This window comes from Lissotriton vulgaris, chromosome 12 (genome assembly GCF_964263255.1).
Source record: "Lissotriton vulgaris chromosome 12, aLisVul1.2, whole genome shotgun sequence".
Classification (NCBI taxonomy): Eukaryota; Metazoa; Chordata; class Amphibia; order Caudata; family Salamandridae; genus Lissotriton; species Lissotriton vulgaris.
The window spans coordinates 56,959,548-56,973,798 of NC_141700.1; the positions used below are offsets into that span (position 1 = coordinate 56,959,548).

At 43.9% G+C, this 14,251-nt stretch overlaps 1 protein-coding gene across 1 annotated transcript in view; it reads left to right on the top strand.

The window, feature by feature from the left end:
- UBXN6 (UBX domain protein 6) overlaps positions 1-13,789 on the top strand; it is a 58,456-nt gene extending 44,667 nt beyond the window's left edge. The window contains exons 6-11 of the mRNA XM_086947066.1: positions 2,572-2,647; positions 2,738-2,822; positions 4,687-4,906; positions 12,301-12,431; positions 12,615-12,760; positions 13,225-13,789. Coding sequence (XP_086803192.1) covers positions 2,572-2,647; positions 2,738-2,822; positions 4,687-4,906; positions 12,301-12,431; positions 12,615-12,760; positions 13,225-13,353 — 787 coding nt within the window. The 3' untranslated portion in view covers positions 13,354-13,789. The remainder of the gene's footprint in view (positions 1-2,571; positions 2,648-2,737; positions 2,823-4,686; positions 4,907-12,300; positions 12,432-12,614; positions 12,761-13,224) is intronic.
- Positions 13,790-14,251: the final 462 nt, after the last annotated feature.

Below are 14,251 nucleotides of genomic sequence, written 5' to 3' on the forward strand. Positions count from 1 at the left end.
CACCCACTCTGACCCTCCTGGTTCGAGTGATAAGCAATCTCCCGGTTCCGCGTGGATTGCTTTTGCCAAGTGCTGTTTGCTGCAATCTTGAAGCCGACGGTGCTGACGGCGAGAGCCTACGTGGGACAGATCGTGACCTGCTCCTGGACGTCGCAGATGCCCCAGAGCTCACGTGACAGCGGAGAGAAGCCTATCGACAACCGCCTGATTGCGCCCGACATTGCCTGGTTCCGTCCTGGTTCCACCCTGGTCACTGCTGAGTGACCCAGACTCTGTCCCCTCTGCTTTCAGGTACTTTTCTACTTCGATCCACCCTTGGATCGCACCGGACACTTCTGCTTCACAGCGCCTGCAGCTGCAACAGCTTCAAGCACCAAGAACCTGCGTGACAGAACCCGACGCCACTTCGACCCTGTGCACCCACGGCCTGTGGGTGAGGTAACATTGCAACGCCGGTGTCTATACACTGGTACACACCTCTCGGGTCTGTGACTAAAGTTTTGTGTTCCTAGGTTCAGCGGAAGTATCTTTTAATTCACTTTAACTGACTTTTACGCACCATTGACAGTGCATTGGTGCGCGCCGCACTTTCCGTGCTGCACCTGTCTCCTGTGGGCTACTCCCGACTTCATCATTGCTAGTCCTGACTGCTCCCAGCGAATCTCTAGGCCCTAGGCCTAACCATTGTTCGATAAGTGTTACTTATACCACTTTTTTAGTATATGGTCTGAGTGGCCACCCGCCCTCATCCATAATTGTGCAACTTTATATGTGTAACAGTGCTTTTGATTTAACGCTTGTGCCCCTTTCCTCATAAAGAGTACTGGGGAGTAATTTAGAAATAAATACATATATTTATATAATATATACTTGTGTGGTGTCCTTTCATTTGGTATTACAGGATTGTATGTGGTAAAACAGCACGCTTAACACGACCTCTTAAGTTAAGCCTTTAAGGCTGCTTAGTCCATGCTACCACTAGGATAGCTTGTCTAACAAGGTTGACTTACAACCTGACATCTTTGGGGTTTGTTTGGACTGATACCAAGTGGTTCCAGAATTGGAAACACTACATATCAGGCCAACTTCTCACACAAATGAGTTGTGGCTTAGTTGTGTGCAACCTTCACCCTTGAGCCATAACACATTTTCAAGTTATCCACGTGGAATACATTTACATTCAGTGAATCTAAATGCTTGTCATTTACTTAGTCTGTCTCCTGATACTTTGACATCGCCTAGTGATGAGCACAGTGTGGAAGCCATTGGGTTTGATTAAACACAGATTTTTGAAGAATATTTGAAAGGCCAAAACATTTGGTTGAGTGCTGGAACCAACAATTTATTACACAAATTGGAATGTAAAACTTTCATACCATCATTGTTTGGGCGATACTGTAGTACTGTCAGTGATACCATTATGAGCAGCTTAGAGCACCCTCTGCAGCAGGGATTTCAGAATGGGTGACTTATCTCCTGAACATGTACACCAGGAGACAGCAGATGGGAGAGAAGAAATCAGTGAGTGGATGGAATGTGGTACATGGTGAAACCGATGTAAGTTTGAGGATGGCGAAGAGACAGTCAGAGAAGAAAAGGAGTTGGACAACAAAGGGGGCAGAAAAGGTGACTGGACAGGGAAGCAGACAGTAGAAAGCGTTCAGGTAGCAGGGAAGTTTAGTTGATGGAAGAGGGAGCTGTGATGGAAGTGAAATGGACAGGTAAGGGGCAGAGAGTGGACTTGAACAAAGGATTTGCCCCATGAAACTCTGGGATCCAGGTAGAACAAATAAACCTAAAAACAGCCACTGAGTTACCTATGAATCCCCTGATGTTGCTTCAGGGTGCGAAGGGCGATGATTTGGAATGCTAGCTAAGTACTCACACAGGCAAAAGTCTCACACATTTTATGTTTGCTGAACCCACTCCCTCTAAACATGTGGTGGTCCAAAAATGGGGAATATTTTCTCTAAGGAAAAACTGTTGCCATTGGTACTTGACAAAATTAACAAATTTGAGGAAATGTTAGTACCCTTTTGCACGATTACCAAAAATGCAGACCACCTTAGACATATCTGTGGTTTTGGATAGGCTGGGCATTTGCCACCGTAGTCCATACGTATCATGGGGAGGAGGATGACTCAACAGACCGCACACAATAAGCTCTGCCTCGAGATGGGGCTACACTATTGATATCTATGAAAGACTTAGTGATGCTTATTCTAATGAGAGATGAATGTTACTGTAAATGTACATCTAGCTATTTGGTGAGCCTCTGTTCTGTATGCTTTGTAACAAAGTCATTGTCGTTCCATACCTGCATATGTCATCTAAGATGCATTTCTACCTTTCCAATGCCACATAAAAACTGTAAATAAAGATTGATTAAAAAAAAAAGTGGGATTTACAGAAGATGTCTCACTGGCAAGAAGAACATATTTGATTAAGACATTAATTAGGCTTGGAAATGAATTAAATACCCAGTGCAAACTATTTTGGTACTTGAACCGTATGGTCCCTCTGAGAAATGCCTGCAATGCCAATGATCGTGATCTGAATGTCTTCCCCTAGGTATCTGGAGAACATCCACAAGCACCCTGAGGAGGAGAAATACCGCAAGATTAGAATTACAAATAAAGTTTTTCAGGTAAGACACAATAGACCTTTCTATTCACTTTACTTGATTTGGCGTCTTTTCTCTAATGTAGCTCTGCTAACCCTGATGATTTCTCTTTAGGAACGAATTGCGTGCCTGGAGGGAACGCAGGAGTTTTTTCAGGCTATTGGGTTTGAAAAGAAGATGATGCCTATAGAAGGAAAAGGTCAGATTATTTATATACATGTAGGAGTATGGTGAAAATAAGGTACATTCCGGCTGGCCAGCCATATAGACGATAGGAACTAATCATAGGAGAGCAAATACTATTGCTGGAGTATGGTGGTCATGGCTACAGTGTGCCAATGATGATATAATTTGATGTAATCAGAGTTTACATTGACGGTTGGGCAGAGGCAAGTACTTGCCACACCTGTGGGCATTGAGCAACAGCCAATGATGTGTCGGGAGGTTCATTATTGTCAAAGGGACATGTTTTTGTTTTAACTTATGGCCATAAACCTGCCTTTAGTGATATTTCTGGTCATGACAAGTGACCCGACATTTATTAAATGAGGCCAAGGATCTGCATTCTACAAAGCAGGAGCATGTTTCTGGTTCTTGCCTTAAAAATGTTATTAACCCCTTCGCTGCTGATGACGAGCTCAGCTCGTCATCAGCCACGGGTGGCGTGTGCTGATGACGAGCTGAGCTCGTCATGTAACGCGGTATTTTTAAAAATGCCGAACAGCGCAAAAATCACCGCAGCAGCGATGCGGTTAATAGTTAATCCTTCCTCTCGTGGACATACCTCTGTTCTTGGTTCTCCCCAAGTATTAGGCACAGGTACTGGGACTTTGTCAAGGTCAATGGCCATAGTTTGGAACTGGTTATAACCATAAAGAGACCCTGGCTGCTTTTTTGGCTTTGTGGTCATCCACAGAAGTATTGGTTAAACAAGCCATGGTCAAGGACACGAATAAGGGGTCATGAACACGGAGTGCCTTGTACTGACAACAGCTAATCATCAGTCTATGATAATCCTAAATTGCCTAAAGGAGAACATGCTTCAGGATGCTTTTGAATTTAGGATTGAGTCTGGTCAGGCTTCTAACTCAAACCCTTATCTGGCCTCTCCATCCACCCTTTCTTATTATTCAATCTATTTTCCTCCTTGGAGCACTTTTGTGCCGCAGTACAACACCCAACTACCACGTCTTATGTTCTGACATTTTCCCACCAATCACCTTTCACCCATTCCCTGCTCAACATTTGAGATCACTTGTATACACACTCACTCTTCTTCCACCGTGCAGCACCAGACCTGGTACGGATAAAAATAATTACTGTGACCAATTGTTTTCTCTATTGATTCTTTTTGTCTGCCACAATTTGAGGTATGTTTATCTTGTTCTATTTAGTTAAAGAACCTTTGACTGTGAACAATCTATTCTGCACTTGATTTGTCTTTTTCTAGCTTAATTTTTATATATTGTAACAGTAACATTAATGATATACTATACTAGTTTATTGTAGTAAGTAAGAATCAATATTGTTCAATTTTGCCTGGGAGAGTAGGTTGTTACTCTTAGACATGTTCAGCAGCAAGGACCACTGGTTATGTAGGATATGTTGTTAATATTTACCTTCTGTGGGGAGAATCCAGATCAGTTAAATTCCCATGTTAATATTGCAAATTGTGTTTTGGTAATTCTGACTCATTATCATACTTAGTGTAAAGGGAATCGGATGTGATACTAATTTCTTAAGCTATCTGTTATTTGGAGTATGCAATTCATGGGAGACTCCAATGACTGGTCTGGGACCCCTATGGAATATGCAATATTATACCCAACAGTGTAAACTATAGGCTAAAGAAAGCCTGTAGCGCAGTGTTGCATCATTTTTTTTTTTAATGCTTGCTTGCCGGACTAAGCAGATGTGTCTTCAGTTAAGAGTGCAACAACAGTGTGACCCCATCCAAGCTGCAGTTTCACCTTTTACTATAAGAACTCAGAGCAATAAAATGTTGAAAGCAGGCGTTTGCAAAAAGGTTGCCTTGAGAAGTTAAAGGGACCTTGTTCTTGCAGAATCAGAGGAAGAATTCTTTGTGCTGAAAGAAGAGGTCTGTGAAAAACTAAGTGACCTGGAGCAGTATCGGGAGAACCTGCTGAGTGCAGAACCTGTAAGGGCCATGCTAGATAGAAACATGCAGATCTTCCAGCCCTCCACGCAAGCGTCCCTGTTTGAGTTGCCAGATGATTTCTACAATCTCAGCATAACAGAGATTGAACGTGAACAAAAGCTAAGGTGAGCAGTCTATGTCAAAGCATGTATGTAAAAATGTGACCCATGCCTATCTTCACTAAGAATGCGGGAAGGTATGTTTCAGGGAAAAGATTACAGTTGTTTTCAGGTGATGTGCAATTGACCATAATTATTGTTCTAAAAAATGTTGACACACCTGTAATCCATTTCACCACTCTAAATATCTTCATTAAAGTAATAAATACTGAATTTCGCCACCCAAGAAAGGCGTATCTATTAAAAATTACTATCATCCTGACTTTTAAAAATTAAACTAGAATATTCAATAATTAATGGGTGAAGCTTACTGAATAGCTGCTGCAGATCTGTCCGTTTCTTGGTTGCGGCTCTATTCTGCAACCAAACCCTACAACACAAAACACCTTCATGTTTTTTGGAAATAGTGTTGCAGAGCAGTGACCGCTGCAATGTTCCAGGCTAGCTATAGTTTGATTCCCTGGATTGTCCGCGGGAACAGCACTGAGCAGAGGCCTTTCTCCTCCTAACACATTGGGATCCAGTGAAGTGGCCACTCATGGACGAAAGCAAGCCCAGTCCTTTGCAGATGTCCAAGAGGTGGAAGTCCCAAGGGTCCAGCGTGTGCCATAGCCTGAGGTTCAGAGGAGAGACACTGTAAATATGTAATACCAGAGCAACAGTAATGGAGTTATGTCTAGATAAAAGGTGTCTGCCAAGATGCACAATGTGACAACAGATAAACAAAACACTAACATTAAAAAAATGAGACACTTCCTACCTTGGACCTGAAGGGACCTCCCCCCCCCCCCCCCCCCCCTCCTCCCGAACCCCAAAATAAAAGACGCAGACTATTGGTAGCCCTGGAGGTGTCTTGGCATGACATCAGCCTTTATCCATGCTAGTGAAGGGAATGTTGGAATTTATGGACATTGTGAGGCCGAAAGGAAAGGCTGGGATTACTGGAGTGATGTAGAAGCTTAAATTCACTTTCATTTTTCTGTTGTGAATGATCTCCCAATTCCTTCTGTACTTCCATTTCTCATCCCTGTTCTTCATCGTCTTAGGTGATCTGAGGTAGATGCTCTCAGTCATAGGCTCAAATATGATGTTAAAGACAGGAAAAGGGCCAGAGCAGTTTAAAGCAGTAAAACTTTGATGCACTGCCACACTAAAAGGAAGTGGGCTGCATTTTCATATTTCTATATGCTGCACATTTACCTATAGAAGATGAAAAAGAATAGTACAGCTACTGGATTCAAAACCTCACTCTGCACGCTAAAAAAAATATATGATGATAGGGAATTTTGTTTTCTGTCCAAACCTGTTATTAGATGCTTTTCTATCTTTTACAGAATGAGCTTCAATTTTTTTCTTACCGAATTTATCCTTTGCTGCAGGACGGACACTTCAGATCCCCAACGTGAGAATGTTTGCAATTGCTGTAAAGTTATAATTACAGTTGTGATGGCATCTATTCTTTCCCTAGACTATAAGCTGCCTTTTTGGTGTAAGGGTGTCAACTGGTCTAGTTAGAAATTGGTTTTGTATAGTTTCAGCTTAGGTTATTGTACATTGCCAAAAGGGGATCAGTTTTCTCGACATCAATCACTTTTACTGGATTAATTAATTACGGGTTTCCAACGCGCTAGAGTCGACTCCCGAAGGAGTATCTCTGCACAATAGACCACTGGGGAACCCGTCCTGGCAATCCCTGTGAGTTGGTCCCTACTGCTTATCTCCAAGGTGAAACCAGGCATCCCCGGCGTATGTGGGGAGCCGTTGTAGAGATGAGGCAAGCTAATGCCCAGAATTGCCAAGTGTGATCCCTGGTTAAAGTAGGCACCGAGGCAAGAATTATTGAATCCGCTGACCCTGGTCCACGACCCTGCCGCGTCTGGAATTGAACCCTGGTCCGGGGCCGTCCTCTGCTCCCGGGTCTGCCGCCTTTAACCAGTGAGCCACACCACTCCACGATTGGTACGATTGGTATTCCAATTCACATATTCGGTTCAGGCCACTCTGCAAAGCCTACTTGACTGAATTTCATGCAGATATGCACCATTACATCATCAGCTGCTCAGTGTTAACAAATAATAATCGCAGTCCTTTAATGGAAAATAAATATATACATACCAGAATCCTCTTTACCTAGGGCATTGTCGTTAAATTCATAAACAGCACCTACAGATCCTTGAAACCCTCAGCTATAGCCCTTGGCCACTGAACATTTACTCGGACTGCATTCTGGGATGATTCTCCCGCCTACTGCATTTACAATGACAGAGTTTTCCTCAATTGTTTTTAGGTCGAGCAGACCTAACCCTCAATGCGTGAGCATTGAGGTGTCTGCTTCAGACCTATTGTGGCCCGTATTTAGGAATGTGGACAGCTACCAGACGCGCGCTTTGACGAGGTCAGATTTCACCTCGGGAGCGAGCGTCTGGTAGCTGCGCATGCGCGGTGCAAAGCCCTCACAAACAGACACAGGCAGCCCCCACCCCTCTGCATACACGCACACACACACACACACAGGCGCGCATACGGCCCCCCCCCCTCCCCCGTCCCCCCAAAGCCCCCCGCCCCCCTCCCCCGCCCTACACACAGGCACGCACGCACGCACTTCACATCAGCCCTGGGCCCCACTCACCAACTGCGCTCTTCCGGCGGGGCTCCTCACGGCGCGGCGCGTCTCCTCATCTGAATCACTCCTCCTTCTCCCTGGCCCCCTCCTAGGGACCCGGGCTACACCGGACGGCAGGGCGCTCCATGCGCCGGCAGCTCGCGGACCTCGGGAGGCGGGACTTCCGGTCGGCCGCGAGCGGATTGGCCGGCCGGGCAAGAGCTTCCGGGTCGCCGCGGGCAGCGCGGCGGCGCCCTTTAACATTTTTGTTTTGTTGCTTGTTGATAATTGCCATTGCACTACTGCGCGCCGCCTCCCCTGCGTATTATAGCTGCTTACGAAGTTTACTCAAATCACAAGGCTTTGCCCTTCTATTATGTGCTTATTATGATCGGTTTGAACATACGGGGCTTTCTCTCACTGTATTTTTCATGCGCAAAACTCTGCTTTACTGAATGCGCGTAATTATTGTTTTTCGTATCCCACTGTTATGTGCCGCCCCGCCCCCCCTTGTTTCTATCTATCTATCTATCTATCTATCTATCTATCTATCTATCTATCTATCGCCCTCACTCGATCTGTCTATCGCCCTCGCGCCATCTATCTATCTATCTATCTATCTATCTATCTATCTATCTATCGCCCTCACTCTATCTATCGCCCTCCTCTATCTATGAATCGCCCTCCCTCTATCTATCATCGCCCTCACTCTATCTATCTATCGCACTCATTCTATCTATCTATCTATCTATCGCATCACCACAGCATCACTCAGCACCACCACAACATCACTCAGCGCCACCACAGCCTCAATCTGTGCAACCATTTAACAACAACTGGTTCAAATATGTTCTCTCAATGTTTCAGGCTTTATTACAAATGTCACAAAAAGATGTTACTATTTCACTTCTGTTTTTGGATTTTCGTCACTATAAAATACACTGAACATAATCTTTACAAACGTTATTTACAAAAGTTTAAGCAATTGCCATTATAAATTACAATAACTTTTATTTAAGTATTAATTATTTTAAAAAAAATTAAAAGCCATTGTTAGTTGTAATATCAATACGTCTAAGTCACGTAAATACAACCCATATTGCATTACAAATGCTATAGGTGTCACATTTGCGAAAGTTAAAACTATTGGCATTGTAAATGACAAAGCTATTAATTTCGCTATTTTGAAAACCAACACATAAATAAAAAAAATGTCATTTACAATGCCAACAGCTCAAACTTTCCTAATGCGAGACCTATTGCATTGCAAATGCTTGTTTCTATTACAAAGACAAGCTTTTCGAAGAGTTTTTAATCTAGTGATCAGCTTATAATTTTTTTTAAATTTCTACTACAGCTTTAGAAAAATACAGGAAATGTATCCTTGATTTGTGTAAAAAAAAAAAAGAAACCTATCAGCTAAGTTGTGTGACAAAATCTGCTACTACAGACTTTTTATCCTGCAGCGTTCTTGAGACTGTTTTTTTAAAAGCCAAGCCAATGATTCCTAAAGCAAGACTGCTTCAAGGAACATTCTCTGCAGTTTTGGCTTTCTACCAACGAATTGGAAATTCTTAATTGGTCATATGACTGTAAATGTGGATTCTTTAGAAGAAATGTAGGTTTTAAACTTCCTGGTCACAATGAGAGTGATTATTAATCAGTTCCTTTTGAAAAAGAAGTTTACATTTTAAATCACTAATTCCAGAACTTGCTAATTGATGGAACTGTTAAGTGTATATGAATGAAAGTTGCATGATGAAAACAAGCATTGGAAATGCAATAGGTCTCGCAGCATTAGAGTTAGTGCTTTTAGAATTGTTTATGGGTTTTTTTTGTAAATCTTTAGCATTTTTGTTTCCTGTAGCCAATGCTAAAGAATTACAAAAAAAAAAGCCATAAACATTTCTAAAAGCTCCAACTCAAATGCTCCGAGACCTATTGCACTGTGTGAGGGTGAGGGGTTGAGGGTGAGTGAGGGTGAGGGTGAGTGAGGGGTTGAGGGTGAGTGAGGGGTTGAGGGTGAGTGAGGGTGAGTGAGGGGTTGAGGGCGAGTGAGGGTGAGGGTGGGTGAGGGTGAGTGAGGGTGAGGGTGAGTGAGGGTGAGGGTGAGTGAGGGTGAGTGAGGGGTTGAGGGTGAGTGAGGGGTTGAGGGTGAAGGTTTGAGGGTGAGGGGTTGAGGGTGAGTGAGGGTGAGGGGTTGAGGAAGGGTGAGTGTGGGTGAGTGAGGGTGAGTGAGGGTGAGGAGTTGAGGGTGAGTGAGGGTGAGGGTGAGTGAGTGTGAGGGGTTGAGGGTGAGTGAGGGTGAGGCTGAGGTGTTGAGGGTGAGTGAGGGTGAGTGAGAGGTTGAGGGTGAAGGGTTGAGGGTGTGAGGGTGATTCACTTTTTCTCCACTAAGTTCGTTGATTCATTGGGGGGGCGTGGCTAGCCGAGCTGCGAGATGGCCGCCATGTGAGCGAGCTCCGCCGACCGGGGGATTAATCCTCTTAATTTATCCTGCAATACAAGCTGTAACTGGCGTGCAGAGAAATGCATGCGATTTAGCCAGTGCAGTTGCAGAAAACCAGGCACGCAGCTGTGACCACCAAACATGTTCACAATAATGCGCTGCCGATTGAAAAGGGTATAAAATCAGTTTGCGCAACTTATCGACATTAATTATCTCACCGGAATGGGATGCAAAAAAACCCACAGATCCCTGGCACAAATGTAATATGCGCCGGGTGTTTTATCAACCATTAACATTGCACCGGTTCAAAGAATTCCGTTGTTTGCTAGTGTTCGGACATGCAGAATTCACTGAGGAAGTACATGGCTGATTTCGCATTGATAAGAAAATGGTTATAATCGGTTCTTTTGTTCGTGAACAAAACGTGCCGACAAAAAAGTAACAAGATTATAGGGCTGGAATGAGACGACTGTAAGGGCCGCTGAAAAGAGGAGCGGGCTGCCAGTCATCGCAAACCAACCAAATAATCGGCTGTGGGAAGGGAGCAGCGGGGAAGGGACGAAGTTCGACTTTGTTTTCAATAGGGGTGTCCTGTAGCACGGGGAAGACTAATGCGGCCCATGCTCCAAGGAATGCGGGACGCAAAAAGTAAATAACATCGTGCTTTGCTTTTGTGGGAGTACCCTTGCATTGCTTCTGTTGACATTCTCGTTCCTTCTGAAACAAGAACAGTGCAGAGCTCTGATGGTTATGTTGACTCTACTCCCCCACACAAACGCCACAAATCACCAAGCAAAACACACACAGCGAAATCATCTAAACGTGCTTCGAGGAAACGGCTATTACACATGTCGGCCTATTTGCCTCGAGACATAGACTCACCAGTTTCGACAAATGCGACGCGGCAGGCAGGGTAGGGGGCGGAGCGGGGGTGTGGGAGGAGTGCGGGAACAGACGGCGAGGGGATTCATCGCAAACCAACCAAATAATCGGCTGTGGGAAGGGAGCAGCGGGGAAGGGACGAAGTTCGACTTTGTTTTCAATAGGGGTGTCCTGTAGCACGGGGAAGACTAATGCGGCCCATGCTCAAAGGAATGCGGGACGCAAAAAGTAAATAACATTGTGCTTTGCTTTTGTGGGAGTACCCTGGCATTGCTTCTGTTGACATTCTCGTTCCTTCTGAAACAAGAACAGTGCAGAGCTCTGATGGTTATGTTGACTCTACTCCCCCACACAAACGCCACAAATCACCAAGCAAAACACACACAGCGAAATCATCTAAACGTGCTTCGAGGAAACGGCTATTACACATGTCGGCCTATTTGCCTCGAGACATAGACTCACCAGTTTCGACAAATGCGACGCAGCAGGCAGGGTAGGGGGCGGAGCGGGGGTGTGGGAGGAGTGCGGGAACAGACGGCGAGGGGAGGAGAGTAGGAGGAGGAGTAGGGGAGGCACGGCCTAGCGGCCGTGCAATCAAGCAGTGAGGGGGCGGGAGAGTAGGCAAGGCAGGCGGCTGGGGGCATGTGCACGCGCTTTTAAGCTCAATGCGCATGCGCATTGAGCTTAAAAGTCACGGGCACTGCAAGGAATCGCCACGATTCCTTGCAAGTTGGGATAAAGAGTGGATAAGTCCCAATACTCTCGCTTGCTCGATGCGCATGCGCATCGACAGGCGAGACCTAAACATTGCAGTTTGGTGTGCACAGAAGTGTGAGTACTTGCTTTCAAATGGTAAATGACATCTACATGTGGGAATAGAAACTATCAGCATATTTGTCTGTTCTCACATTCTGAATATACGAGATATGTGTGTTGAGTGCCTCTCGGTGTGGGCTGGGTATATTGAACCGAGAATATCGACAGGCCCAATATCATGAAAAGAGCATCAAAGGACACAATATTGAAATGTACGTTTGTATAGATTTTCTATGTCTATCACTATATATAATATATATATATATTATATATAAAATTGTCAAGGTACGTAGCTGTAGAGTTGAGAACTGTACATTTATACCACCCACAGTGCTCTTACCTCTTTGATTATTTTGTCCCTGGATATTCTTGTCGCAATATTGTGACCCATCGATATTTTGGCTTTGATATTCCCTACCCCATTCAACTCAATGTTGTTGGTGGAAGACCATATTATTAAATGGAGGTCACTGTAAGGAAATTGAACTTTCTTGTAATGTTCATATGTACAAGATGTTCTTTTTCAATATTTAAAAAAACTGAAAAAAGGTAGGCAAGCCAGAAGTGTGGATGGTGCAAATATAACTGGAAATTACTCTGATTGATGCAGACATCCTTGCCTTGATAACTAACAGTATGCTTTCTATGAAGGGCCGAAGCAACTGAGAGAAACGCCATGCTGAGAACAAAAGCCATGCGCGAAAAAGAGGAGAAGAGGGAGATGAGAAAATATAATTACACGTTGCTCCGAGTCCGGCTACCTGATGGACTCATCGTACAAGGTAAAGAAGCAAGTTGTCTTGACAGAGACGCCATCTTCTCTAGCATCTGGGTGCAGAGTGAACTTACATTGCAAGCTACCATCACATCGTTTTATTAGAGCCCTAGGTAGTGTTGCAATTGATCGAAGAATCATTCCTGAAATCGTCAAAGGATTCCTCATGTTCTGTTGTGTGCTCTTTCAGGAACCTTCTATGCCCGTGAGCGTATTTCTGCTCTCATGGATTTTGTGAGGGCAGCGCTAGAGAATGATTGGATGCCTTTTGAGCTACTCGGCCCAGGGGGACTGAAACTGGAGGATGAGAACACCCATTTCAATGAATGTGGACTAGTAAGTGATGTGTTGCTTGATAAACCCAAGAAAAAAAACGTCAGTGAAAAATGCCTAGGCCAGGGAATTGCACTTGCAGCAGTCCAACTTTAATTTGTGGATGACAGTCATTTTTTTCCAAACCGTTAAAGGAAATTTTCCGAGTTCACGATCATGCTTATTTTCAATTTTCAAATGTATTCAAATTATTAGTTTCAGATAAATGCTTGGTTCCATGCTCTTTCACAGGGACTGCTTTCTAGTTTTCCTGATCACTGATTTTGGTGTCTCTCGAGAGATGGTTTTTCACAGCAACTTGCCAGTCTGTGTTACTGTTCCTATTGTGATTTTCATCAGTCTTCCTCTCTGTTGAATGCTGCAGTTTGTTGTTGTGCATCTTTGCAGGAGCACAAATGTTCAAGGCTTCTAAATGGTGTCTCCATCATGGGAGATCTTTTAATTTATGTTTCCTGATTTCGCTACAGGTTCCAGCTGCCTTGCTCACATTTCAGTGGGACACTGCAGTGATAAAAGATGTGGAGGCTGCTGGAGCAACAAGCGGTATGAATGTCTTGAAGCCGGAACTACTTTCTGATGTCCAGACACTGTCTTGAAAGAAAGTTGACCTTTAATTCGGAGGCTGGTTTCCCGTCGTGAGATTCCCCCATCTTTTTGTAATTGCAAAAGACATAACAATACCTTCAAGGGATGTCTTGCATAACTTTTAGAAATGAATAAATGCTGTGGGCAGCCTGTGTTTATTTTTTGATGTGAGATGCCATCCCTTGTCTACAGGTTATTGAATGCCAAGTGCACTGCAAATGATGTACAGGAAGTGTTCCTCTGAGGCTTCGCTTTACCTTGTGCTTAAAGTCCCCGTGCGCAGTCCCATCGAGGGATAGTATTAACGCTTAATCCAAAGCTTTGGATGTAGCTGGACCCATGGCTTTGCTTGTAAAATGAGTTTAAAACCAGAATGTTTAAACACTACAAATATATTTATGTACTTGATGCAGCGTAATTTATTTTAACTAAAATAACAATATGTAACACTGTGTGTACAATGTTTTCATTGCTCTCTCATTTGCTCAATGACTGTTGGAACATCATGCTGTGTAGTGCGATGTGGTGTAGTTGACTTTAGTTTCCTGAAATTGTGATACCAACAAAGACTGCATCCGTTGGACAGGAAGACCTACCCTCACAGTCACAAGGCTTAAAAAGTACTTTCCTCGGGTGATACAGCCATAAAGTCTACTAATTAAGATCATTCTTGGTCCCGGCTTTAAGCAATTCTTTTCGACATGCCCATGAAATACAAAATATATGCAGTACACATCTTCAGAAGTGCGGAATTAAGCACATGCGTACCTCACTGGTTGAAGTTTTTATGCCCTCCTCATAAAGTGATTAGTCAAATGCAAAGCAGCTTTTCAAGTATGTTACTATAAAACATTATTGTAAACCACCGATGGAGAATTGATCAAGCATGGGAACCTACAAAAGATCCAG